This window comes from Pelophylax lessonae (genome assembly GCF_965119305.1).
Source record: "Pelophylax lessonae genome assembly, chromosome: 4".
Classification (NCBI taxonomy): domain Eukaryota; kingdom Metazoa; phylum Chordata; class Amphibia; order Anura; family Ranidae; genus Pelophylax; species Pelophylax lessonae.
The window spans coordinates 628,792,141-628,816,988 of NC_138771.1; the positions used below are offsets into that span (position 1 = coordinate 628,792,141).

General features: G+C 44.3%; 1 protein-coding gene across 1 annotated transcript in view; it reads right to left on the bottom strand.

Moving 5' to 3' along the window:
• Positions 1–749: 749 nt before the first annotated feature.
• The window catches only part of CNTROB (centrobin, centriole duplication and spindle assembly protein), a 126,052-nt gene continuing 101,953 nt past the window's right edge, over positions 750–24,848 (bottom strand). The window contains exons 15-19 of the mRNA XM_082255813.1: positions 14,061–14,203; positions 9,813–9,879; positions 3,409–3,457; positions 1,198–1,279; positions 750–1,113 (exon numbers count right to left, since the gene is read on the bottom strand). Coding sequence (XP_082111939.1) covers positions 1,027–1,113; positions 1,198–1,279; positions 3,409–3,457; positions 9,813–9,879; positions 14,061–14,203 — 428 coding nt within the window. The 3' untranslated portion in view covers positions 750–1,026. The remainder of the gene's footprint in view (positions 1,114–1,197; positions 1,280–3,408; positions 3,458–9,812; positions 9,880–14,060; positions 14,204–24,848) is intronic.

Below are 24,848 nucleotides of genomic sequence, written 5' to 3' on the forward strand. Positions count from 1 at the left end.
TCCCAGATCCATTGGAGTCCTCACTCCAACAATGAATCCACCTCCCAGATCCATTGTGGCCTCACTCCAACAATGAATCCACCTCCCAGATCCATTGAAGTCCTCACTCCAACAATGAATCCACCTCCCAGATCCATTGGAGTCCTCACTCCAACAATGAATCCACCTCCCAGATCCATTGGGGTCCTCAATCCAACAATGAATCCAACTCCCAGATCCATTGGAGTCCTCACTCCAACAATGAATCCACCTCCCAGATCCGTTGGGGTCATCACTCCAACAATGAATCCACCTCCCAGATCCATTGGAGTCCTCACTCCAACAATGAATCCACCTCCCAGATCCATTGGGTCCTCACTCCAACAATGAATCCACCTCCCAGATCCATTGGAGTCCTCACTCCAACAATCTATCGGAGTGGGGTTTTTGTGTATGGGAGAGCATGCAATCTCCCACATGTGTCGGAGCTCAAGGTCTAAGCGGCCATTTGCTAGGCCCAAACGTTGTAACCTGGGGGAGGAGGAACGTCTTCCACTTCAATACCAGACTAATGCAGCAGAGAGATAGCAAAAAAGTGCAAAGCAGGGAAATGATTCTGCTGGAGTGGTGAGCCTTCAGGAGGCAATGTCATTTTGCCCTGAATAGGTATGTAACTGCATCTCTTAACTTGTAGGTAGTATGAGCCAAATTCTAGGAATAAAGAAGGATGTTGACCACAAGGTCTGTGAGAACAGAGAATGGATTATACACACTCTTCAAGGCAGAGTGGTACATGTTGGGGTAACCGGCATAGCTGTGCACTTTGACACAGATGTTGAAGGATCATGCAACAGATTCCTGCTGGGCAATGTATGAAAATGTAGAATGCAGGGCAGTTTTGTAATGCGGAGGCAGGAATGGGATCTTTGGAAAACAATGGATTCTTCTTTGCCCCTGCTATCAATTTGCATTCCCCAGGGATATAAATTTCATAGAGACGTGGATTGTTTAAAGGAGATTTTATAGTCTGAGTGGTCTGTGGACTTCTTATTTCCAGATCCCGGTACGTTCTCCGCGGGAAGACACCCTCTTCAATGGTTTTGTTGTGTTCTGGCGGCGTGAATTAGACAATATCTAGAAGAAAAGAGGGGAGCTTAGTGAGACGGCCATACAGAGATCAGTGTGATGGGCTGGTAAAAAAAAAAAATCACTTCTTACCTCCTTCCTAACTGCTTTGTTCTCTACTGGTTTACGGGCAGTTGTCCGAGATTTGGAGACATTGGGTTCCTTCTCCTCTGACCTGCACATAGAGGCAATGTGAGCGTTGGGAGATTTCCACATATACATAAATATGAAGGAGGTTGCAGAGACAGACATGTGAATATGTGTGATGTAGGAGCGCTGAACCTTATGTGGATGTGTTTTACCATATTGAAAAGAGAAGATAAGGGGGTATATGATCAACATGTATAAATACATAAGTGGTCCATAGAGTGAACTCGGTGTTGAGTTATTCACTTCATGGTCATCACAGAGGGCAAGGGAGCACGCTTTACTTCTGGAGGAAAAGAGAGTTAACCTCCAAATACGGAAAGGTTTCTTCACAGTAAGAGCTGTGAAAATGTGGAGTAGACTCCCTCCAGAGCTGGTTCTGGCCAGCTCAGTAGATTGTTTTAGGAAAGGCCTGGATTCTTTCCTGGGTGTACATAATATAAATGGGTACTAATATTAATAGGTAGAGTTGATCCAGGGAATATCCGATTGCCTCTTGGGGGGGGATCAGGAAGGAAATATTTTTTTCTCTGCTGGAGCAAATTGGATCATGCTTTATTGGGTTTTTTTTTTCCAACTGTGGGTATAGGATTGTGTATATATAGGATTGATTGTGTGTGTATATATATATATATATATATATATATATATATATATATATATATACACACACACACACACATATACGTATTCAACGTCACTGGGAGTGAAAGACAGATACTTAAGGGACACTGAGAAAACGGTTTAGATAACTTCAAATGGGATAGTAATATTTATCTATAATATTTCTCAAGAACTATGAAGATTTAATCCTACTTTACACTGTAAGACCTATAGCCTGTTGCCATTAAGTCTGACTCCTAAATAATCATAGTAATACGTAGATGTGTATTCCATGTATTTCAATGTAAGAGATGGCAGACTGTCATTGGCAGTCTTGTCCTATTGTCTATCTATTGAGATGGAATGTGGATTGTGTTAAGTCTGCCCGTCCCATTGTTAAATGTTAATGACCTCACATTGTTCTGTCCAGATGGCTAGAGAATTAGTTCAGGTTAATTCTGTTTCAGTATACAATTCCATCTGCATATGATAATGTAATCAGGCAACCCCTGACCTGTGTGTGGTGATATGATCAGGAGGGGGAGGTCCATGCTGTATATAAATTCTGTGTGACTGTTGAATAAAGAGTTCTACTTCACCCTCAATCTAGAGTCCTGTCTCTCATTGGGGGAATCTGCTACAAGGGATTGCTATGCTCTTCATATCTTGAATAATCACTAAGCTCTTGTAAGAGCTTGTTCCTGTTCCTGCTTCACCTCCAGGGAAAGAGAGGTTCATCCACTGGAACTTGGAGCCTTGTCGCAGGTCCAGGGTGGGTAGGAGACGGCGAGACCCCAACCAAGCTGCGGCGGTTCGTGGGGTCTGAGGTGGTTATGGTGTTTGGTGGAGTGCTTGGAGCCCTTGGGAAGCACTAGGAGCATCTGTCAACGGAGGTACCCCTTTGGGGTGCCAGTTGAGTATATATATATATATATATATATATATATATATATATATATATATACACACACACACACACACACACACACACACACACACACACACACACACACACATATATATATATATATATCATTTATTTCGGGTTTTTTTCCTCTATTGGTTGAATTAGATGGACTTGTATCTTTTTTCATTCTTTTTTCAGCCAACTACTGTATGTAACATAATGGGTGATTTACAGTCCTAGAGGCTGCTCACCGGCAACTCTGGGGTATTGCTGGACCCCCCGAGGAGTTTGTTGAAGTTTTGAAAGGATGGGAGCACCACACTTGCCTGCACAGAAGTTTTTTTTATTTTAAAACAGCCAACACGTTTTGGGGGTTCAGCACTCCCCCTTCATCAGGGTTAAAAACCAGATGATGTATGTAGGCACTTGAATTGTAAAGGCCCTTTCCAATCCAAGTGCCTACATCATCTGTTTTTTTTGCCCTAAAGAAGAAGAAGGAGTGCTGAATCCCCAAAACGCACTGGATGTTGCAAAATAAAAATCTCTAAAACAATCTGTACAAGCTAAGGTGGCGCTCCCATCCTTTTAAAACTTCAGACACGTCAATATGGCCCAGAAAGGAGCAGAAGAGACAACGACAACCTTACCTTTGAGCTGGTTGATTTCCTTTCAGAGACGGACGTAGTTCAGTCACATCTAAATACAGAAATGAATAAAGTCAGATCTATCAGAATGCAATGATATCAGCAGAGATGTATAGTAACTAAGTAGAACTACTTCACTACTGTACTTAAGTACTGAAAGGCGGTATCTGTACTTTCCTGGAGTAGAATTTTTTTCTCCTACTTCCACTTTTACTTCACTACATTTTTTCAATGATTTCAATACTTCTACTCCGATATTTTTTTTTTGTGCTGCATAGTTACTCGTTACTATTATAAAAATTACCACTGCCAGAACAGTAGATGGCAGATTTCATGAAGCTCAAAAAAAAAATGTGTATAATGTCATGTGTACTTTTGACTTTTGACTTCTTTCTTTAATAACTACATAACACAGTACTTGTACTTTTACTTTCAGTAGCAAAATTTAAAAAAAAACTACTTGCAATACTTAAGTACAAAAAATGTTGAATACTTAAGTACTTCTACTCAAGTCACTTTTTTATCGAGCACTTCCACTGCTACTCAAGTCACTTTTTGATTGAGCACTTGTACTTTTACTCAAGTATGATTTTCGAGTACTTTATACAACTCTGGATATCAGAGATAGTCAGAATGTCAGAAAGTCAGATAAACAGGAAAGACAAGCTGGTGGGAGTTCCATGAACCCCACATCGGAGGAGAGGTGTTTGTCAGGCATGAGAAAGCTCAGTGCACACAGCAAGAAATGTGGGGAGAGCGGCAGGGAGGCTGAGCGGGGCTTTATATACAGAGCGCCCGGACAGTATTCACAGCGCTTCACTTTTTCCACGTTTTGTTATGTTACAGCCTTATTCCAAAATGGATTAAATTCATTATTTTCTTCAAAATTCTACAAACAATACCCCATAATGACAACATGAAAAAATGTATTTGAAATCTTTGCATTGTTATTAAAAATAGGAACAAAAAAAAAAATCCCATGTACATAAGTATCACAGTCTTTGCCATGACACTCAATATTTAGCTTAGGTGCATCCTTTTTCCACTGAGCATCCTTGAGATGTTTCTACAACTTGATTGAAGTCCACAGTTGATTGGACATGATTTGGAAAGGCACACACCTGTCTATATAAAGGACCACAGTTAACAGTGCATGTCAGAGCACAAACCAAGCCATGAAGTCCAAGGAATTGTCTGTAGACCACAGAGACAGGATTGTTCTGAGGCACAGATCTAGGGAAGGGTACAGAAATATTTCTGCAGCATTGAAGGTCCCAATGAGCACAGTGGCCTCCATCATCTGTAAATGGAAGAATTTTGGGACCGACAGGACTCTTCCTAGAGCGGGCAACCCGGCCAAGCTGAGCGATCGGGGGAGAAGGGACTTAGTCAGGGAGGTGACCAAGAACCGATGGTCACTCTGAGAGAGCTCCAGCGTTTCCCTGTGGAGAGAGGAGAACCTTCCAGAAGAACAACCATCTCTGCAGCACTCCGCCAATCAGGGCCAGATTAACGTAGGGGCTATTGGAGCTGCAGCTCCAGGCCCCTACCTTTATATAGGCCCCGGGTTGGCCATATTCACTGTTACCGCTCTTCTGTCACTTGTAAACACAGAAGTCTGGCTTCTATGGCTGCCCCCTTCCTCCTCTGGGTGCATGCCAAGGCACGGCCCTTAAGGCCCTTCAAAATCCTCAGCACCAAGCCCATGATGCTCTTAATCTGGCCCTGCCGCCAATCAGGCCTGTATGGTAGAGTGGGCAAATGGAAACTGCTCCTCAGTAAAAGGCACATGACAGCCTTTGAAGGACAAAATTCTCCGGTCTGATGAAACAAAGATTGAACTCTTTGGCCTGAATGACAAGTGTAATTTCTGGAGGAAACCAGGCACCACTCATCACCTGGCCAATACCATCCCTACAGTGAAGCATGGTGGTGGCAGAATCAGGCTGTGGGGATGTTTTTCAGTGGCAGGAACTGGGAGACTATTTAGGATTGAGGGAAAGATGAATGCAGCAATGTACATAGACATCCTTGATGAAAACCTGCTCCAGAGCTAACTGGACCTCAGACTGGGGTGAAGATTCATCTTCCAACTGGACAACAACCCTAAGCACACAGCCAAGATAACAAAGGAGTGGCTACGGGAAAACTCTATGAATGTCTAGTCAGAGCCCATGCTTGAACCCAATTGAACATCTCTGGAGAGATCTGAAAATGCCTGCACACCGACGCTCCCCATCCAACCTGATGGAGCTTGAGAGGTCCTGCAAAGAAGAATGGGAGAACCTGTCTAAAAATAGGTGTGCCAAGCTTGTAGCATCATTCTCAAAAAAGACTTGAGGCTGCAATTGGTGCCAAAGGGGCTTCAACAAAGTACTGAGCAAAGGCTGTGAATACTTATGTGCATGGAATTTTTTTCGTTTTTTATTTTGAATAAATTTGCAAAGTTTTCAAACCAATTTCTTTCACATTGTCATTATGGGGTATTTTTTTGTAGAATTATGAGGAAAATAATGAATTGAATCCATTTTGGAATAAGGCTGTAACATAACAAAATGCGGGAAAAGTAAAACCCTGTGAATACTTTCCGGATGCACTGTAGGGAGGCATGGAATCATAAAGTAAAGTTACTTCATCCCACATAGTTAAAGTGGTTGTAAACCTTAGACGTGAGATATGAACAAAGCATATCCCTCTATAGTGTGTACTTGTCTTAGTCCAGAGCACTAAGTGTCATTTCTGTCTGCTGCCTCCTTCCTCTGCTCTCAGCATAAATCACTTCTGACAAGTTTTCCTGACACCAAGAGAAAAAAGGTGACAGGGGAGGGATCTCCAGAAGATTGATGCCTTAGATCTGTTCTTGTGTGCGGTGTGAAAAGGAGGGGGGTGTCCCTTCCCTCCAATTAGCAATCAGAGCTCCCCTCACTAAGCTCTGCAGAGAGTAACTTTAGCTCTCCACCCCCTTTTTTCTAAACGCTCAGACGAGCTTTATAGGTTCTGGACTTTAAATGGATATAGAGAATACAAAACAGGTACAACTTATGTAGGGGGGATGGGTTTCATCTCTGTGTATCACCTGAGCAGTGGTGGCCCATTCATTTGGGGGCGCAGGGGCACCGCCCCCCCTATCCATGCGTCCAGCCCCCTAATCTACATGCAGGGCGCCGGATGCATGGATTCTAATGGAGTTTTTTTTTTTGAAGCACGTGATTAGAGCCAGAGGCTCTAATAGGCTTCAAAAAAGGGTGGGCTCAGGGCGCAGAGCACTGCGTCCTGAGCCCACCCATTTGTGTGACAATAGAGAATGAATATTCGCTATTGCCACACAGATTCTTCTCCTGGCCAATCAGGGAGTGGGTCCTGAGATCCGTTTCCCGATTGGCCGAAAGGAGAAGCCATGTTATTGGCCAAGGAGGAGGAGGAGGAGGAGGAGGAGGGAGAAGACGCAGGGGAAGCCCACGGAGGAGACTGAGGGGGAAGCCGCTTGCCCAGGGCGAGTAAGCTGGCGACCGGGGGGGGGGGGGGGGGGGGAGTAGGGGTGTGGGCTGGAGCTGGTATGGTCGGGGGAAGGTTATGGTGTGGTCCATCTGCCGTCCCCCTTCGGCCCATGGAGCACCAGCCGCCACTGCACCTGAGGCCAGTCACTTCAATGGGTATTTTTGAGGGTTTACAACCACTTTAAAGTATAACTAAAGGATAGTGTGAAGAGACATAAGAACCCCTGTCAGGTTTTTTTTTTTTTTGTGGTCTGTGTCCCCATTAGGGAGATCCACCCTCTCTATCTGTACTGTTTTCTGTTATCACTGAAATCCCAAACTTCGGGTCGTCTCCAGAACAGGTATAGAAATCTTCCAATGGGAATTCCCTCACTTCAGAAAGATTTCCTCTCACTTCCTGTTTTGGATATGGGACAGGAAGTAAAGACAAATCTCTCCAATGGGACACAGGTTGGAGAAAAAACTGCCAAGGGTTATAACCTTCCATTATTCTATCCAAAATGAAAAAACTGCCATTATTTCTACTTTAAAGCTGAACTCCAGAAAACAGATAAAACACACAATTGAGCTGTTTTACCTGCCAAAAGATTTGTATATCTATCCATGCAGATTTATACAGCCCTGATGCAGGTTCACTTTAGGTGAACTTTCTCTGATGCAGGTTCACCTTAAAGTCTAAACGTAATTATTTTTCCATATAAAAAATATGTCATACTTTCCTGCTCTTCTCAGGTCTCCTGCCGATGCTCCTGCACCCTCCCTCCCTCCCCGCTGAGTACCCCCATAGCAAGCCGCTAGCTATGGGGGCACTCATGCGTGCTTGCTTCCAAGCCTTGCTGCCTCAGACTGCAAAATTAACCCAGTGGGACTCAGCCCCACCCCCAGCTACCTTTTTATTGGCTGTGAATGACAGCAGCAGGAGCATTGCTCCCAGTGCTCTCCTTAAGCCAATGAGAAGGGAGAGAGCAGAACAGAGCAGCCTATGCTCTCATGCACATTGCTGGATTGAGATGGGGCTCAGGTAAGTATAAGAGGGGGCTTGGGAGGGGGAACTGCAAGCAGAAGGTTTTTTTACCTTAATGTATTAGGGTAAAAAAACCTACTGCCTTTAGAACCACTTTAACTTACAGGACCCCTCTTCAACTTGTCATAGGACAGTGAAAGGAGAAGCAGCAGACTGATAAGCTCCTCTTTTTGTCACCCTTATCTCCTCCTATCAGCATTCTTCTTGCACTGCAGTGCAACTGACTGGATTATTGAGCTGCTTCTCCCATTTCTTCTCTGAGCTCTGTTGTACAGGGAATGACACCAAGTCAAATGCAGGTACCTATACTGCTTGCATTTGGAATTGCAGCATCCAGCCCTGCTGCAGGCGATCTGTTCCAAGTCTATGGCAGGCTGTGGTTGAAAAGTTGAATGGTGTACCGGGTGGTTCCCGCATTAATGGCCCTGTTCATTCAGGAGGGACACACTGAGGGAGATTTACTAAAACTGGAGCAATCAGAATCTGATGCAGCAGTTCATGGTAGCCAATCAGCTTCTAACGTTAGCTCGGACAATAAATCCTGGAAGCTGATTGGTTTGTATGCAGAGCTGTACCAGATTTTGCAAGCTCCAGTTTTATTAAATCCAATCCACTATTCCTAGATGGCCCCATGTGCAAGGGGCCTAATGATGTACTAAATATTACTTTCATCTGTGCTTTTATATCGGTCTAGAGTTCAGCTTTAACCACTTTAAGACCGGAAGGATTTTCCCCCTTTCCTGACCAGGCCCTATTTTGCAATTCGGCACTACGTTATTATAACCGACAATTGCGCGGTCGTGCAATGCTGTACCCAAATAAAATTGATGTCCTTTTTTTCCCACAAACAGAGCTTTCTTTTGGCGGTATTTGATCACCTGTGCGTTTTTTTTTTTTTTTTTGCGCTATAAACAAAAAAAAAATAGCGACAATTTTGAAAAAAAAAACAATATTTTTCACATTCTGCTATATGACATTCTCAAAAAAAAATGTAAAAATCAAAATTTGTTAACATTTTAGGCCAATGTGTTTTCTGCTACATATTTTTGGTAAAAAAAAAAAAGAAATCGCAATAAGCGTATTTTGATTGGTTTGCACAAAAGTTATTGCGTCTACAAACTACGGGAAAGATTTATGTCATTTTTATTGTTTTTTTTTTTTTTTACTAGTAATGGCGGCGATCTGAAATTTTTTTGCGGGCGTGCGACATTGCAGCGGACAGATTGGACCCCTAACTGACATTTTTGACACTTTTGGGGGTACCAGTGACATTACTACAGTAATCAGTGCTAAAAATATGCACTGTTACTGTAATAATGCCATTGGCAGGAAACGGGTTAACCCTGTGGGTGATGAAGGGGTTAAATGTGAGCCTAGGGGAGTGATTCTAACGGTGGTGAGGCGTGGCTTCTGAAATGACCATAGAGACCTGTCATCCCATATAGAAGGATCACAGGGACTCTGTGATCATCCCAGGGAGAAGAACGGTCAGCTGTGTTTACAACAACTGACAGTCCTCTCTCAGCGGGGAACGATCGCGGGTGTCAGGTGGCTATTGGAGCCGCCTGACCCGTGCATCAGCTTCCCTGCTGCAGAGTGGGGGTGGAAGCGCGCCACCGGCAGCGCGAGCTCGCCCCCTAGCTTCCTGAGTGCGACTGACGTAGGTCTACATCGGTTTGCACAGGAAAGCCACCCTGCCGCAGTAAAAAGGCGGCGGGCGGTCCGGAAGTGGTTAACAGGTAATGTACCCCAACTACCACCATCATACATTAGTAATTCCTTCCCCTATGTTCTTTGTACATCTTTGCTTTCCTGAGTCCTGGATACTTCCTTCCTGCCCTGACCCCACCACCACCATGATGAGCACACACGCCTAGCTTTCATACCTGGGTTCACTTGGGAGGTCTCCTTCTCCAGCTCATTAAGGGGATCCCCCGGAGTGCGGTCTAACAGCTGTATGAGAGAAGAATGGGAGGAAGAGAGATAGAGAATCATGAAAGAGCAAATATTACATAACAATGCAAACAATAAAGACTGCAGCAGGTAGAAATCATCTGGTATCAAGATCATGGGTCTACTCTCTATATACTGGTTGCTTCCAAGCCTTGCTGTTTCAGAATGCAAGATTGATCCAGTGGATTGCCCCACCTCCAGCTTCATTTTTACTGGCTGTGAATAAATACACAGAAATACTAGATGGGGATCACAACCAGTGCACGGCTTTGCGAGACTTTTGAAAACTTTCCTGGCCCGCTACATATAGGGGCTCAAAAAGGATACACATTCCTAATGCCCGCTGACTGCTTCCCAGGATATTGATGGATTTGTTATTTTGTTATATGTATGTATGTTTTCAGAGCATGTTTGCACATGCCTTTTTATGGGAAAGAATTATTTGATTAATATATATGCGTCTTTAACATACCTGCTGTGTCATACTATATTCTGACCATCTAATTTTGGCCTAAAAAACCCCACATTTCTTTCTTTATTTTTTTGTGTTGTTGCTATTTTATTAGGATCCAGGGTTACAATTAGGCCTCATGCACACGGGATGTTTTTACGGCGGCCGTTTTTGCCGTCAGATGTTTTTTTCTACAGCCAGTAAACTCCCCAGCATGTTATCCTATGTCTCCATGCACACATAGGATGTTATCAGCAGTTTTTGGCATGGGCGTTTTCTGGCTGGGTGGGTTTTAGGAGGCGTTATTCAGCTGTAAAAACGCTCTAACTCTGATAAAAGCTTAAAAACGCTGAAAAACTCGGCTATTCGGTGTTTATCAAAGTTTTTGAGCCATAAGCTTTTGTGGGAGTATAGTTTTGCTAAAAAAAAAAAAAGGCCAAAAAACGCTACAGCCGAAAAAAGTTTAAAAAACGCGGCTATTCGGCGTTTATCAACGTTTTTGAGCCTAAAGCTAAAAAAAACACAAGCTGAAAAAAAGCTTAAAAAAAATGCTGAAAAACTCTTTCTACAGCTGCAGCTTTCTACCGATGTTTTGATAACTTCCAGTGTGCATGAGGCCTTAGTATTAGGTTTTAGTATAGGGGTATCTGTGAATCACAGTTGAAAGTGAACCTGGCTTGGCCTACAAAAAGTGTCAAACAAAGGTAAAGCAAAGGGCAGTTAATCTTAAAGCGGTAGTAAACTGCATCCAAAAAAAAAAAAAAAATCGGGCCAGGGCAGTTTAAGTCATAATGTGCTAGTATGCACCGTATACTAGCCCATTATGACTTAAACTGCCCTGGCAAAAAATGCCCTGGTTATGAAGGTTTTACCCCCTTCATAACCAGGGCATTTTTTGCTATTCAGCACTGTGCTAATTTAAAAAGGTAATTGTGCAGTCATGCAACACTAACTGCAAATTGAATTTATGTAATTTTTTTTCAAAACGTACCTTTTCTTACCCGAGCCCATCCAATCCAGGAAATGTGCACGAGCGCCGCCACGGTCTCTCTCCTCATTGGACAGATTGATAGAAGTAGGAACGATTGGCTCCTGCTGCTGTCAGTCAAATCTGGTTACAGGGAGTGGGGGGCAAGGCCTATTCCTGCTGTCTGTGTCTTTGGATGCAGCAGTGGGACTCAGGAGCAAGCACGCAGAGTGCCCCCATGGAGCCGTCAGCAGCGGGGGAAAAAGTTCCCATCCTCTCCCCTCCTAGGCAGGAAGTCGAGGGATGGCAAGCCGGCCCCTACTTGACTCCGGGCCCATTTTTTTCCATGAAGAAAAAAAAAAATGTTTTTTTTTTTTTTTTTTTTGCTTTTTAGGTGTAGATGTGAGATGTGAGGCCTTTTTGACCCCCAGATCTCACATTAAAGAGGTCCTGTCCCGCTTATTTCTATTACAAGGGATGTTTACATGTCAGAAATAGGCCTGGTCCTTAAGTGGTTAAAGTGAAAAATTTGGCTTTAGGCCAAATTCATACTAGCCTATGCTATGAAAAGCAATCATACATCGCTTTCCAGAGTAGGGCTAAGCAGCCACCATCAGGCAATCATTCATTGGGTGATCCTGCCACCTTCTGAATGCCTTTTATAAAATTTGCTGAAGGTAAATTTACAATGGGACTAATGCCCCGCAATCATGAGTATGTAAACTCAAGAACAAAAATCGAATATATTGCAGCTTACCAAGCCTTCGATGTGATGTCAGCATTGGTTTTCTTTTTTACAGCTTTTTTGTCCCCCTTTATTTTTACCTGGCGATCCATCCAAAAGCACACTTCCTGTTCTAGGGTGACAACACTCACTCACTGCACTGTATCGTTGGGGAAGTAGCCTTGTCACCCTAGATCAGGGGTGTCAAAATCAATTTCATCGCGGGCCGCATTAGCAGTAGGGTTGCCCTCAAAGGGCCGGTTGTATCTGGGGTGCGCTATGTACAGAGTGCAGGGTTTAGTAGTGGATTATGTGCATAGTTCATGACTACACTATGTACAGAGTACAGAGTTCAGGAGTGCGCTATCTACAGAGTGCAGAGTTCAGGAGGGCGTTACATACAGAGTGCAGAGTTCAGGAGGGCGTTACAGAGTGCAGAGTTCAGGAGGGCATTACGTACAGAGTGCAGAGTTCAGGAAGGCGTTACGTACAGAGTGCAGAGTTCAGGGGTGCGCTATGTACAGAGTGCAGAGTTCAGGAGGGCGTTGCGTACAGAGTGCAGAGTTCAGGAAGACGTTACGTACAGAGTGCAGAGTTCAGGAGGGCGTTACGTACACGGTGCAGAGTTCAGGAGGGCGTTACGTACACGGTGCAGAGTTCAGGAGGGCGTTACGTACACGGTGCAGAGTTCAGGCGGGCGTTACGTACAGAGTGCAGAGTTCAGGAGGGCGTTACGTACAGAGTGCAGAGTTCAGGAGGGCGTTACGTACAGAGTGCAGAGTTTAGGAGGGCGTTACGTACAGAGGGCAGAGTTTAGGAGGGCGTTACGTACAGAGTGCAGAGTTCAGGAGGGCGTTACGTACAGAGTGCAGAGTTCAGGAGGGTGTTACGTACAGAGTGCAGAGTTTAGGAGGGCGTTACATACAGAGTTTAGGAGGGCGTTACATACAGAGTGCAGAGTTTAGGAGGGCGTTACGTACAGAGTGCAGAGTTTAGGAGGGCGTTACGTACAGAGTGCAGAGTTTAGGAGGGTGCTACGTACAGAGTGCAGAGTTTAGGTGGGCGCTACGTACAGAGTGCAGAGTTCAGGAGTGCGCTACGTACAGAGTGCAGTGTTCAGGAGTGCGCTATGTACAAAGTGCAGCGTTCAGGAGTGCATTATGTGCAGACTTCAGGACAAAGATATGTACGGAGTGCAAGGTTCAGGAGTGCACTACGTACAGGATGCAGGGATCAGGAGAGCATTAAGCACAGAGTGCAGGGTCCAGGGGTGCATTATGTAAAGAGAGCAGCATTCAGGGGTGTGTTGTGTATGGAGTGCAGGATTTCTTTCACCTACCTGGCTCTACTACCTGTGTATTTGCAGGGAGATAGTTCTTTCTCTTAGATTCTGGAGATCTGTTCCTGCTGTGCCCTACAGTGAGTGCCTCCAGGAATCTGTTAGATCCAGAAGCCACTGAGGCAAAGCTTTCCCTTGTAAACACAGAAGGCTTCTATATTTAAAAGTGATAGCAGGGATTGGGAGCGGAGGGTGAAAGCTGGAGGTGGCAGAATGGAGTTTTGGCCATATTCTGGCTGCAAACTGGATGTGCGGGCCACATGACAAGCCCTGGGGGGCCGCATTCAGCCTGCGGGCTTTGTGTTTGACCTACCTAGACTCAAACTACGATAAACTTTTACCCTCCTCTTCTCCATAACATAGAAGGGAAGGGTTCTGTAGCCCTGTAACTGATATAAAACCCAACATGGGGAGAGTGCACAGGAAGTTATCAGCTAAAAAATTTCAGGCAGGATCAACAGGTATACTTTTGCATTTATTTAACAGATACTGTATTATTGTTACTGTAGATAAAAGTATACATTTTTTTACTATAATTTGAATTTGTCCTATTTAAAATGACATTAGCAATATGATTTTGGTACATAGCACTGCAAAGTTATTTATTTAGCAATCAATGTTTAATTATTTATTGGGTTTTCAATAATCAAAATTACCAGAATATATAGTCCTATAAAGAAACAGTACTGGGGTAACTCACCATGCGGATGTAATATTGCAAGAGGGGATTGGGGGTGGCCCGGTCCTCGCCCGTTCTCCGGTTTGGGGGTAACTCCGTAGCATTTAAGGAAGGTTCCTCTTGAAAAGGGTGCTCCGGAGAAGTATGGGGGAGAGTTGTGGACACTGGAGGAGGGGGGAGACAGAAGGAGAACATAAGTATGAATGAGCAGAGCTGTCCCTTGATCTGATCCCCTGATGATACATTTAATTCTCCCTGCCGAGCTTCTGCTCATTAGTATGACTTCCCACCATAACCTGTAAATAAATAATAACCCTACAATCCTCGAAGAGGAAAACATTTTCACTGGCATCGATCAATAAATAATCTGATAAGAAAGATACACTGAGCTGTATTTGAATCTAATATGGCCACATTTACTTTTTACGGTTAGTTTTCCTTTAAAGCCCAACTCCATCTTTGCTAGAAGAGAAAATGGCCCAGTGTGTTAAATTAAAAAAAAATAGCTCTGGCTAATATACTGTTCTCCACTCTGGGGCTGTCCCTCTGAAGACTCACTGCTTCACAGATCAGAATGAATGATGCCCAGCATCATCCAACCCACTTCCCATAAGAACAGGTGGTCATGGACCTGCTCCCTGGTCAAGCATCTTCATGCTGGCCTGGACCATCCTTTTGTCACCTCAAGCAGCCAAGAAATTGAAATTGTGGACATATATGCTCATTTACACAGGCACTAAAACCCGAAGTCCATTAATGGGCCATGTGTTTTTTCAGCTTGAGCAACCAGGTGCTGCATGCAGGCAGCAAGTCTATGGGAATGCAGTGGCAAGTCAAGTCTATGCAAGTCAAGTCTATGGGAATGCAGTAGCAAGTCAAGTATTTGCAAGTCAAGTCTATGGGAATGCAGTGGCAAGTCAAGTCTATGCAAGTCATGTCTATGCAAGTCAAGTCTATGGAAATGCAGTGGCAAGTCAAGTCTATGGGAATGCAGTGGAAAGTCAAGTCTATGCAAGTCAAGTCTATAGGAATGCAGTGGCAAGTCAAGTCTATGCAAGTCAAGTCTACGTAAGTCAAGTCTATTGGAATGCAGTGGCAAGTCAAGTCTTTGCAAGTCAAGTCTATGGAAATGCAGTGGCAAGTCAAGTCTATGGGAATGCAGTGGCAAGTCAAGTCTATGCAAGTCAAGTCTATGGGAATGCAGTGGCTGCACGTGTGAAAGCCATGTGGGTACGGGAGATCATGTACATTCAGAACCACTAACCTGCACAGCCATCAAAATGGGACAAGCAACTGTGTCCATTCAACATGCATCCCCATGGGCTTGAATGGTCTACCTGCACGTAGCACCTTGCGGCTCATATAGCATGAACACATGGCCCATTTGTGGACTACAGGTCTAAGCATCCGTGTGAATGAGGCATTACTGTACTGTATGGTGTGCAACTGAAGCTGGCACTATCACATATTCCAGTCATTGCCACGGAGAATATTCGAGTGGTTGTAAACCCTTACACATAACCAGTGAAGTGACTGGCCTATAGTGATACGCAGAGATTAAACAAATCCTCCTACATAAGTTGTACATGTCTATCTGCAGTCTTCTCTTCTCTACATCCATTCAAAGTCCAGAATCTATAAATCTCGTCTGAGCGTTCAGAAAACAGGGGGTGGAGAGCTAAACTTACACTCTGCAGAGCTCAATGAGGAAAGCTGTAAAAGCGGATTGGAGGATGTGACAACCTACCCCCCCCCCCCTCTTTCACACAGCACACAGGAACAGAGCTGAGGCTGTCAATCACAGGCTGTGTGCTGGAAATCCCTCCCCTGTCACCTTTTTTCCATTGGTGTCAGGAAAATGTGTCAGAAGTGACTCATGCAGAAAACAGATAAACGAGGCAGCAGACAGAAATGACATTTGGTGCTCTGGATTGAGACAGGTAAAGCCTGGTACACACGGGCTGAATATTGGCCGGTTTAACAGAAACGTTGACATTCAGCCCGTGTGTACATCAGCCTGTCCGACAGAATTCTGCTGAATTTCCGGCTTCTGTTGAACCGGAATGCTGGAAAAACAGCAGCCGATCGGCATCTGATCAGCTTTTGCAGCCAATGGCGGGGCAGCAGCCCCCCTATAAGAACACTTTAGCTCAGCTTGAAGATCACTGTACCAACACTGCATAGTTAGTACAGCGAGCTTCTCGGTTTTGTTTTTTTCGTTCAGCTGACAAAAAGAAACTGTCAGTGTGTACCGGGCTTAAGGGGGGATTTCTTCCCAATGACCACAAGTGTAAGGAGCATTAAAACCCGAAATAGCCAGACAACTAGCATGTTCAGAGGGAGGCCAAAAACAGCAGCCCACAGAACATATATTATTTAGTAGAGGTCTCCTTTAAAAGACAAATGTGGAAGCCATTCTAATTCATTGCCAGCAGAATCTTGTTTAGAAGCTGTTTTTCCACTGATATCACTTTCCAGATACTCTATACGCTTAAAAGTTTGTGAAAACCTGACAATTTACATCTAGATGAATGGAATGAATGAGTTTGTTGGGCATCCCATTCCAAAACCATAGACATTGTGGTCTTGGTCCCTTATGTGATCATGACAGCTTCCACTCTTCTGGGAAGGCTTTCCACACGCTTTTAGAGTTTTTCTGTGGGAATTTGTGCCTTTGCAACCAAGGAACATTTTAGAGGTCAGGTACTGATATTGGAGAAGAAGATCTGGCTAAAATTGGATTTTTGACTTACCGTACCATTTCTCTGATGTTCATTGACAGACACAGCTCCTGATCTTCTTAACCATTGGGTTATACTGCCCCCTACAGGAGTAGGACACTAGGCAGAATAAAAGACTGACAATGCCTATGGGCAGTCCCAGGAGGTATACTCCCCCTCTCTGCTATACTTACACAGTTTTGTTACAAGCAGGGTCCGTCAATGAACATCAGAGGAATGGATTTTGCGGTAAGTCAAAGATCCAATTTTCTCTTTCGTTCATTGATGGACACAGCTCCTGATCTTCTTAACCACTGGGACGTGCCAAAGCAGTGTCAAACATGAGGGGTGGGAACAACAAGAAAAAATTCCCAAGGCTAAACTTAGCAAACCAGGTAACAGGAGCTCAACTCAAAACAACTTGAGCCCACCAAAAGAAAATTACACCCTCAAAGAGGACCTCCATTTCCTAGAACTTTGTGAAAGTGTGCACCAACGACCAGTAGTCGCCTTGCAAACCTGCATCACTGACAGCTGATGATGGAAGGCCCAGGAGGAACTGAGCACCTGAGAAGAGTGTGCCTTGACATGGAAAGGAGGGCCCTGACCCTTGATGGAGTAGGTCTAAATCACTGTCTGTCTGATCCATCTGGAATGGTCGCAGAGGATGCAGGCAGACCTTTCCGAGGTCCATCCATGAGCACAAATAGGGAGAGTCTGACTTCCTACAAGACTCGTAGCTGCCAAGTACACCCTAATTGCCCGAACCACATCCAGGGAATGCAAACAATTCCCTTAGGATGTTTTGGCCTGGGACACCGGGAAGGCATCCACAATGTCTTCAATCAAATGGAAACCAGAGACAACCTTTGGAAGGAATGATGTACAGGGGCGGAGAACCACTTTATCGATGTGAACCACCAGTAAGGTGAAGGACAAGATAACGCCACCATTCCAACACCCTGCACGCAGAGCTGATTGCCACTGAAAAGTCCACCTTCTGGGACAGCATAAGCATAGGAAAAAATCTATCTAAAAAGGAAAAAAAAATTGCCAGGACCAGAGATCCCAGCTAGGTCCTTACTCCTGACTAGGCAAAAAAAAAAAAAAAAAAAAAACGGAGTAACTATAGCAGAGAGGGGGAGTATACCTCCTGGGACTGCCCATAGGCATAGTCAGTCTTTTTCTGCCTAGTGTCATACTCCTGTAGGGGGCAGTATAACCCAAGGGTTAAGAGGATCAGGAGCTGTGTCTGTCCATGAACGAAAGAGAAATATTGGTGTTCCAATTCAACCCAAAGGTGTTCAGTAGGGTTTAGGTCTGGGCTCTGTGCAAGACACCTACTTTTCTCTACACAAAACTCATAGTACCACGTCTTTATGGAGCTGGCATTGTGCACAGGGGCACAGTCATGCTGGAAAAAAAGGTCTTCTCAAACTATTACCACAAGGCTGGAAGTACAGAATTGTCTAAAATGCCTTTGTATACTGTGGACTCATTTACACATTATTACGCCCACTGCTTGAGAAAGCTTTTTTTTATATTTTTGATGCTTCTGTGATGTTTTTATGAACCTTGGCAAGGATGAGCTGCTCCCCAGCTCATTAGTATGACTGTTCAGCAGATCCCCAGTTCATTAGTGTCCCCATTCAGCAGATCCCAAGCTCATTAGTACCCTTGTTCAGCAAGTCCCCAGCTGCTTAGTACCCTTATTCAACAGATCCCCAGCTTATTAATACCCTTGTTCAGCAGATGCCTTGCTCATTAGTACCCCCAGCTCTGCTGATCCCCCTCTTAGTAGTAACCCCCAACTTTGCTGATCCCTCGCTTAGTAGTAAACCCCAGCTCTTCTGATCCTCTGGTTTGCAGATCCTCCTCTCTCTCTGGTCCCCACTCCACTCAACTCCCGCTATATTGCTCCCAAGCTGCGCACAACGTGTGACATCTGCTAGTTTCTCTTGCTCCTGTTCCCCCACTCTGCTGATCTCTGCCACACAGTCCTCACGCTCCAATCCTATTCACCTTCCTAAATAGTGTTGCCATGTTGCACACCATGTGTGCCGTCTGCTAGTTGCTCGGCTTTGGTCTAGACCCTGCTCACCTTCCTGCTGCTCCACGCTGCACACCAGATGTGACGTCTGCACCAGGCCCACCCAGAATATATACACATGAGCCGGAAGTGACTGCTGATGACGTCTTTCTGGTTCACTTGCTGGTTTCCCAGTGCATCCTGGGATGTCTCATGCCTGCAATACCTCCAAAACAAAGCAAAGCTAAAGCTGAAATAAAGCCTCTTAAAAGATGCAGGTGCTGTAAGTGAGCTTTGTCATAGATGTCTATGGAGGTTTTTGAGATGCTTTGAAGCACTAAGAAAGCAACATGGGGTATCTTTTTTGAAGCAAAACAAACACAACATGTGAACAAGACTGTATGGTAACTGTTTTATATAGTGAGAGGGGCTATGATTGGCATTCAGAGTGCTTCAAAAAAGCTTGTCCAATGCCCCTTTTTGAAGCAACAGTACCTTTCACTGGAGACGTCTCCAGTAATTTCCACATTTTTGCCTACAAAGTCAAGTTTTATTACAAATGTTTTTATTAGGGTTATAAAAAGGAAAACCACAAACAGTTGAGGCTTAAGGTATAGAGGCACAAAAAAAAAGACTATTCATGCATAGTCTCACATCGGTGAGATTTACAATGTAAAGGGGCTCATAGAGTATCATAACAAAACATTACAGAAAAAATAAGAAAAAGCATAACAGACAAAAAGAACATAATGAGAAATAAAAAACATCAGAAAAACAATAGAATGAACAAAAGATTGTTAATCTGAATAATCTTCAACTAGGAAAGGTATAAATAGTGGACAATAGCCTCACTGCTCTAAGCGAAAAGAAAAAGTAAAAATATAGCACTTAAATTACTACAACCAAGGGACTATTGGGTGGGAAGAACTATTTCCAAGAAGCAGAACACTAGAAACCGAGAAAATCTCAAAAAGTTGACCAGGTCAACCACTTACAATAGTATGGAATACATGCATAGTGTCCATGACTGTATGGTGAATTCTCTCCATAAGTTTTATCGCCTCCATTCGCTGTATAACCTAGGACCAGGGAACTGAGGGGGAATCTCCAATTTAAGACTATGGCCCAATCAATCGCACTAAACAATGTGTGAACCAGTTTCTGACGGGGGCAACACCTCTGGTATATCTGCAAAAAATAGGCACATGGGAAATGTGAGAGTAATAGGTGAACCTGTAATACGGGAAACCTTTCGATACTGCTTGCTGCCATAAGGGCTTGATAGCTCTGTAGGTCCAGAAAATGTGAAGGTGTGTCCCTCTGTCAGGGCAGCCCCTGAAGCAAGTATCAGGTTCCAGCGGGAACATTCTGCGCAGCTTAATGGGGGTGTAGGGCCACCTGGTGTGCAGTTTAACCACTGTTTCTTTGGTTGCAATGGATTCAGTGCACCTGTGCATATTGGATATCATATCTTGCCATATCGCTTCTCGGCCTTTTGGCTAAGATCAAGTGTAGTATCTGTTCTTATCAGTGTTGGAATGGAACCGGAAGGTTAGTATCGGTGGTGGCCGAAGTTAACCGGGGCGCTCTGGGCGTAACTGGAGGACCGGAGTAGGCCAAACCAGAGAAAGTCGGATGGTTCCAATGCCTTCCTGATTTGAATGGGTCCGACCCTATCAGTTTGAAGGGAGCAAGAAAGCTGGGAAAAGACGGTTAGTATTGCTCCTGGATGTAATTGGTGAGGAATTGGGATGGCGGTGGGAGGGCCTTTCCTCCTGGGTTGAATCTGGCCTTGCAAAAGGCTTGTCCCCAGTTGAAGGCAGGCTCTCTCTAAGCTGTCCACGTTCCAAACCTCCTGGTAGGTAAGGGCTACACTCGGTCTGGCCATTGGGCCGGGGTAGAAAAAGCCCGTAGTGTATGTGCCCCTGGGGTGGCAGCCCAGGGGTGCCTTAATTCTCACTGGTGAGGGGCAGCTCGCCTTGAGTTTTTCGGCACCATGGTCACTGCACCTACACACTTTTTTAAGCACCTGCCTCTTGGGCAAGGCCTTTTGGCTTCGACCAGAGGAATTTTTATCCTGCCCTTGTATTTTCACAAGGGCACTAATTCACTTCTCCACTTCCCCTTCCCCACCTTTTTGTTTGTGTGTGTTTTTTTTTCTTTGTAGTTTGTCACTTTCTATCACCTTTTCTTCACTGCACGACTTGTAGGGTGTGGGTCCTCGGGCCCTGCCTTGAGTCTTGGGAGGGGGTGGATATGGCCTTTTGGCTTAGTTCGCCCTCTCTCATGGGGTCTCCCTTCGGGGGAGCCCCACTTAGTACTCGGTGGGGGCTGTTTCGGCAGTCCCCCTGAAGAACGGGGTCGGTCTGGTTTCGGCCAGACAGACCATGAGTACCTTAAATCCCTGTCAGGAGTCTTGTGCCCCGGGGGAATCGAGGTTCGGGTCCTACCTCTTCGGAGGGAAGACCATTTGTGTTCGCACACCCTGTGCACTTTTTGTGTTCCTCACGTTTGTGTGTGTGCACTTTTTTATGCACCGGGTGAAGTCTTTTGAGTGTGTTTCACACGCTACGGGCTAAAAAAAAAAAAAAAAAATCATATCTTGCCAGTCTTCAACCGAAAAGTCCTGGCCTGTCTCTACCTCCCACTGTAACATGGCCGTAGATTTGTCTGGGAGATTATGTTAGTTAAGCTGTTTATATAGCAATGAAATGTTGCCCCTATCCCTGGCAGAAGCATTGCACATTCGCTCAAACACTGAGGCCGAGCTTCTGCGAGCCAAATTATAATGTTTAATAAAAAAATTCCTAATTTGGAGGTACCTAAAAAATTCTGTATGAGGAAGGTCGAATTGCTGTTGGAGGGTATTGAATGTAATAAAAGTAACATTTTGTTGTAAAGATTCCAGGGTTACCAGTCCCTGGTCAATCCATCTATTAAAGGTACTAGGTGAGATAAAAGCTGGGGGGAATTGCGGGTTCCCTAAATATGTGGCCAAGAGGGGAAGAGAGAACTCAGATTAAATTTCTCCTTATATATAGACCATATCTGGTAGGATTGACTAACCACCTGGTTACAAGTGGCTATATCTTTGAGTGGAATCGACAAATGCCAAGGGAGGAAGTAAGGTTCAATCAAAGCAATTTCAAAGTGCAGCCAAGGTATCTGAGCGGATGGTGCATGCCATTGAGCCAGTTATACTAGCCTAGGAGGCCATGTAATATTCCCATAAACTTGGAAGGCCGAAGCCTTCTTGGGTCTATACATTACAAAGTCAAGTTTGATGGTCAAACAAACAGAGCTCTGAATACTGCCTTCACACAACAGATTAGGCTGGGGATGAGCCGTTTGCTGCAAACGACTTCTGTGTGGCCTGACTGCTCTTAACCCTTCTTGTATCTATCTTCTTGCAAATCCCTATGCAGTGCTTAGCCTGGATTTTCTGTGTACAACTATATGCCAGTCATTAGAAGTAGCTCTGTTAACTCTTTGCTGACCATGAGTAGTAGATCTATTTACTAATCAGAGAAACCTTAACCCCAACCCTTGTTCACATAATCACACTCACAGAAAAAGGTTGGTTTCTCAAAAAGCCCACTCCTTATCATTCATTACTTGTGGCTAATCCAGGTTCAGATAAATTGACAAGCTCTGGTTTAAAAAAAAACAAGTCTATTCAAGTATGTTACATAGTTAGTAAGGTTGAAAAAAAAGACACAAGTCCATCTAGCTCAACCAATTAAATAAAAAACACAACCATACAATCCCATATACACAATCCTATACCCACAGTTGATCCAGAGGAAGGCGAAAAACCCCAGCAAAGCATGATCCAATTTGCTACAGCAGGGGAAAAATTTCTTCCTGATCCCGAGAGGCAATCGGATATTCCGTGCATCAACTTTACCTATAAATATTAGTACCCATTTATATTATGTACACCCAGGAAAGAATCCAGGCCTCTTTTAAAGCAATCTAGTGAGCCTTCCAGAACTACCTCTGGAGGGAGTCTATTCCACATTTTAACGGCTCTTACGGTGAAAAAACCTTTCCGTGTTTGGAGACGAAATATCTGTGATGACCTTAAATTGAATAACTCAACACCAAGTTCACTATATGGACCCCTTATGTATTTATACATGTTGATCATATCCCCCCCTTAATCTCCTCTTCTCAAGAGAGAATAAATTCAGTTCCTCTAATCTTTCCTCATAGCTGAGCTCCTCCATGCCTCTTATCAGTTTGGTTGCCCTTCTCTGCATTTTCTCCAGTTCCCCGATATGCTTTTTAAGAACTGGTGCCCAAAACTGAACTGCATATTCCAGATGAGGTCTTACTAATGATTTATACAGGGGTAAAATTATATCTCTCTCTCTGGAGTCCATGCCTCTCTTAATACAAGAAAGGACTTGGCTTGCTTTGGAAACCGCAGCTTGGCATTGCATGCTATTATTAAGCTTATGATCTACCAGAACACCCAGATTCTTCTCCGCTATGGATCCCCCAGTTCTACTCCCCCTATTATGTATGCTGCATGCATATTCTTAGCCCCCAAGTGCATAACTTTACATTTATTAACATTAACCACTTTAGCCCCGCTCACATTGAGGCTACTGCGGCAAAGTGCAGCGATCCCGTCCAGCGACGTAGACCTACGTCGCTGGACTCCGCCCCTTGTGGGCGGCGCGCGAGGCTCGCTCCCGCTGTGTTCATTCACAGCGGGAGTCGGGCCAGGGGAGGAGCAGCGGCGATTGCCGCTGCTCTGCCCCGATCGTCGGGGATCGAGTCTGGAGATCCGCCCGCTGTGTGTAAACACAGCGGGCGGATCTCCATAGTGACAGGGACTGACAGATCGGAGTGTTCAGCATAGCTGGACATCCGATCTGTCCTTCTGTCACACAGTCACCTCCCCCCCCACACGTCAGTAAGCACCAGGCATACATTAACCCCTCCCTCTCCAATAAAATTAACCCCTTCCCTGCCAGTGTCATTTTTACAGTAACAGTGCATATATATAGCACTGATTACTGTAGAAATGTCACTGGTACCCCCAAAAGTGTCAAAAATGTCAGTCAAGGGTCCGATCTGTCCGCCGCAATGTCGCAGTCCCGCAAAAAAAAAATCGCAGATCACCGCCATTACGCGTTAAAAAAAAAAACACCAAAAATGACAGAAATCTTTCCCTTAGTTAGTAAAGGCAATAACTTTTGCGCAAACCAATCAAAATACGCTTATTGCAATTTTTTTTACTAAACATAGGTAGCAGAAAACAAATTGGCCAAAAATTAAAAAAAAATTTGATTTTTACATTTTTTTGGGGGGGAATTTCATATAAAAAAATGTGAAAAATATTGTTATTTTTTCAAAATAAACACTCACAGGTGATCAAATACCACCAAAAGAAAGCTCTGTTTGTGGGAAAAAAAGGACGTAAATTTCGTTTGGGTACGGCGTCGCACGACCGCGCAATTGTCAGTTAAAGTCGCACAGCGCCGAATCGCAAAAAGTGGCCTGGATGGAAGACAGCAAAATCCTCCGGTGGTTAAGTGGTTAAACCTCATTTGCCACATAGTTGCCCAATGAAACAGTGCATTGAGATCAGCTTGTAAGTTGGAGACATCCTGTAAGGAAGTTATTCCACTGCAAAGCTTGGTGTCATCTGCAAAGACTGAAATGCTACATTTAATCCCAGACCGGATATAATTTATAAAGATATTAAAAAGTAAGGGTCCCAACACTGAACCTTGGGGTACACCACTGATAACCTTAGACCATTCAGAGTAAGAATCATTATCCACTACTCTCTGAATTCTATCTTTTAGCCAATTTTCTATCCAATTACAAACCAATTTTTCCAAGCCAGTAGACTTTACCTTACACATTAGCCATGTGTGGGGAACTGTGTCAAACGCTTTTGCAAAATCCAAGTATACTACATCCACAGCCACCCCTCTATCCAAGGTTTTACTTACCTCCTCATAAAAAGAAATCGTGTTTTTTTGACAACTTCGGTCTTTCATGAATCCATGCTGTCTGTTGCTTAAAATATTTTTTTCAGCA